At 43.5% G+C, this 2,771-nt stretch overlaps 1 protein-coding gene across 1 annotated transcript; it reads right to left on the bottom strand.

Moving 5' to 3' along the window:
* Positions 1-403: 403 nt before the first annotated feature.
* LOC138142014 (olfactory receptor 6N1-like) lies at positions 404-1,348 on the bottom strand. Its single transcript, XM_069062931.1, has one exon. It carries the CDS (start codon positions 1,346-1,348, stop codon positions 404-406), a length of 945 nt encoding a protein of 314 aa, XP_068919032.1.
* Positions 1,349-2,771: the final 1,423 nt, after the last annotated feature.

Genomic DNA, 2,771 nt, shown 5'->3' with positions numbered 1-2,771 from the left:
CATTCAATAACTGTGAGATATTAGACAAGGTATTTCTTGTCTCTGAGTATGAAACGATGCAATAACACCCAGACTGTGTTAATTCCTCGTGTTGTATCAGGCTTGGATGAAAGCACTTTATAAAGCATAAAAAACTTTACAAAAGTAGTTTACTTTCATGGCTGCAGTTGAGATTATTTTACCTGAAGCCTATCTCTGTCATCAGACTGGGCACTTCCCATGGTCCAGGACCATGACTCCTCTGCATCTCCAAACACAAGGCATATGAACATAGCCTATGGGTAAAGGATTGATTCTTGACTGACTGGCTCTTGCATGGACTATCCAGTCAATCCTATGACAATTCAATTGAATAAATATTCCCAACAATTATCCTAGGACTAGGCTAGCACCTGAAGAACATTCAGCATCCCTTCAGCACTACCCAAAGCCTATGGGTGACCCTCTTCACAGCCTCTTTCACTTCCTTGTTGCGCAGGGTGTAGATGATAGGGTTGAGGAAGGGAGTGAGCAGGGCATATATCAGGGCAATGAGCTTGTCTGAACCCTCTGCCCGACCCCCAGAGGGTCCTACATAAACAGCAAAGGCTGAGCCATAGAATAAAGCCACTACCATCATGTGGGAGGAACAGGTGGAGAAAGCTTTAGCCCTGCTGGCAGCTGTAGGCAACCTCACCACAGCTCTCAGGATGCCCCCATACAGCAGTAGGATCAAGATAAAGTTGCACCCATTAGCCACGCCAATCACGGCCCCCTGGACACGGGCATGCCAGGCAGTGCCCACACATGCCAGTCGCATGAGTGGTGCAAGGTCACAGAAGTAATGAGCAATCTCCATCTGGCAGAAGGGCAGGGAGGCAGTGAGGCAGGTGGGCACTAGTGCCACAGAGAAGCCAGCCACCCAAGAGGCAGCAGCTAGCCAGACCCGCACTTGGCCACCCATGATAGTGTGGTAGTGGAGAGGGCGACATATAGCAAAGTAGCGATCAAGAGCCATGACACCCAAAAGGTAACACTCAGTCAGACCCAGTGAGTGGAAAATATATAATTGAGTGAAGCAGACAATGAGAGAGATAGTTGAGGGCCCATGAAGCACAGTGCACAGGAGTGTGGGCACTGTAGTGCTGACGTACCAGACTTCCAGGAAGGACAGGATGCTGATAAAGAAATACATGGGAGTGCCCAGCACAGAGTCAGCCTGGACTAGGATGATGATGAATAGGTTACCAGTCAAGGTGAGAAGGTAGATGGACAGGACACCCAGGAAAATGAGAATCTGTAGGGACTGGGTAGGAGTGAAGCCAACTAGGACAAAGTTCTGGACCCAGGTTTGGTTAGCACAGTTCATGGTTTCCAGGATTGGGGGTAAGAATACAGGGAAGGGGAGGTCAGAAAGCTAAGTGGTTTAGTGGAAAGGGCATTGGATTTGTGGTGAAAGACTGCTAGACCCAGAACTGCTATTTACAAGTTATGGGGCCATGGCCAAGTCATTTCATTTCTTTGAAGCTTATTTTCCCTCTTTCTGTTTCAATATATCTAATCAAAAGATCAATTATTTCACCAGGTAAATTTTTTCCCTCCACCAATGCAGATTTTGGCTCTTCTATGCCTTAAGAAATAGTATGATGAATTTCTTTTTTTTTTTTTTGTAGGGGGGAAGGCAAGGCAATTGGGGTTAAGTGAGTTGCCCAAGGTCACATGGCTAGTAAGTGTTAAGTTTCTGAGACTGAATTTCAACTCATGTCCTTCTGACTCCTGGGCTGGTGCTCTATTCACTGTGCCACCTCCCTGCTCCTATATGATGAATTTCTACAACAAAAACAAACAAATAAAAAAGAGTAAATAAATGAATGAATACATAGATAAACAAATTTCTACTAATCTTTTTTTGGTTATGAAGCTACTAACTTAGCCTGGATGTTAGTCAGATAAAAAGATAGAATCTGTCCATATTCAAAGCCTTTATAACTTGTTAAAACTTTCCAGGCTTTGTGTTCTATTGACACAGATTCAGCAACTCAGAATCACCTCACATCCTGAGGATCAGGACTTTCGTAGTAGTTAATGAAAATCCTAATCTTAAGAATGCAGAGTGTTCTTTAAACCAGTTAGAAATAACAAGAACTTTTGTTTTATGTAGCCCTTGACAAAGTACTTTCTGGGTAACAACCTTAAAGACCATGGACAAAATTATTCCTGTCTCCATTTGATTAAGAAGGAAATTAAGGCTCATGGATTCTGGGAAGTGACTTGTCCAAAGTCACTGAGCTAGTTAATGTTGATAGTCAGAACTTGAACTAACACTTTCTGGTACCAAGTTCAATGAACTTTCCACTCCATGACAGCTGTATTCCTAGGTCAGGCAAGCAGGATTCCAGGTCATGGACCAAAGTCTCTGCTCAACCAATTCCTTACTACAAAATTCATCATCTTCCCCCCCCCCACACACATACATACACATATATGTATGCATGCACACACTAACCCTGATCCCTTAAGTTTTTACAAAAAATATCCTGTTGTTTTCTGAGAAGAGTGTCTTCCTTACTGCCAGGAGCTTCTTGTCCATCAGATATAAAAGGAAGAATTATGCCATCCCTTTCAGAGACAAGAAGGCTCAATCATGAAGCTGCCCTTTGCAACTTGGTGATTGAATTGAAAGATCCACAAGAAAAAAAAAGAGATGTGAAAGGAGAAGCATATGGGGATCCTAAGAGTCATGTACTCCAACCCAGGTTGAGGAACCATAACAGGAGACTAAAAGGGAAGAT

The sequence above is a fragment of the Petaurus breviceps genome, unplaced genomic scaffold, assembly GCF_028583685.1.
Source record: "Petaurus breviceps papuanus isolate PSGF00001 unplaced genomic scaffold, PetGlider_PUasm1.0 90510, whole genome shotgun sequence".
NCBI lineage: Eukaryota > Metazoa > Chordata > Mammalia > Diprotodontia > Petauridae > Petaurus > Petaurus breviceps.
Note: the sequence above shows the minus strand (reverse complement) of the source record. Positions and strands in the feature narration are given on the sequence as shown.

Excerpts from the sequence above, each read along its gene's own strand:
- LOC138142014 (XM_069062931.1), bottom strand. The coding sequence starts at position 1,348 with ATGAACTGTGCTAACCAAACCTGGGTCCAGAACTTTGTCCTAGTTGGC.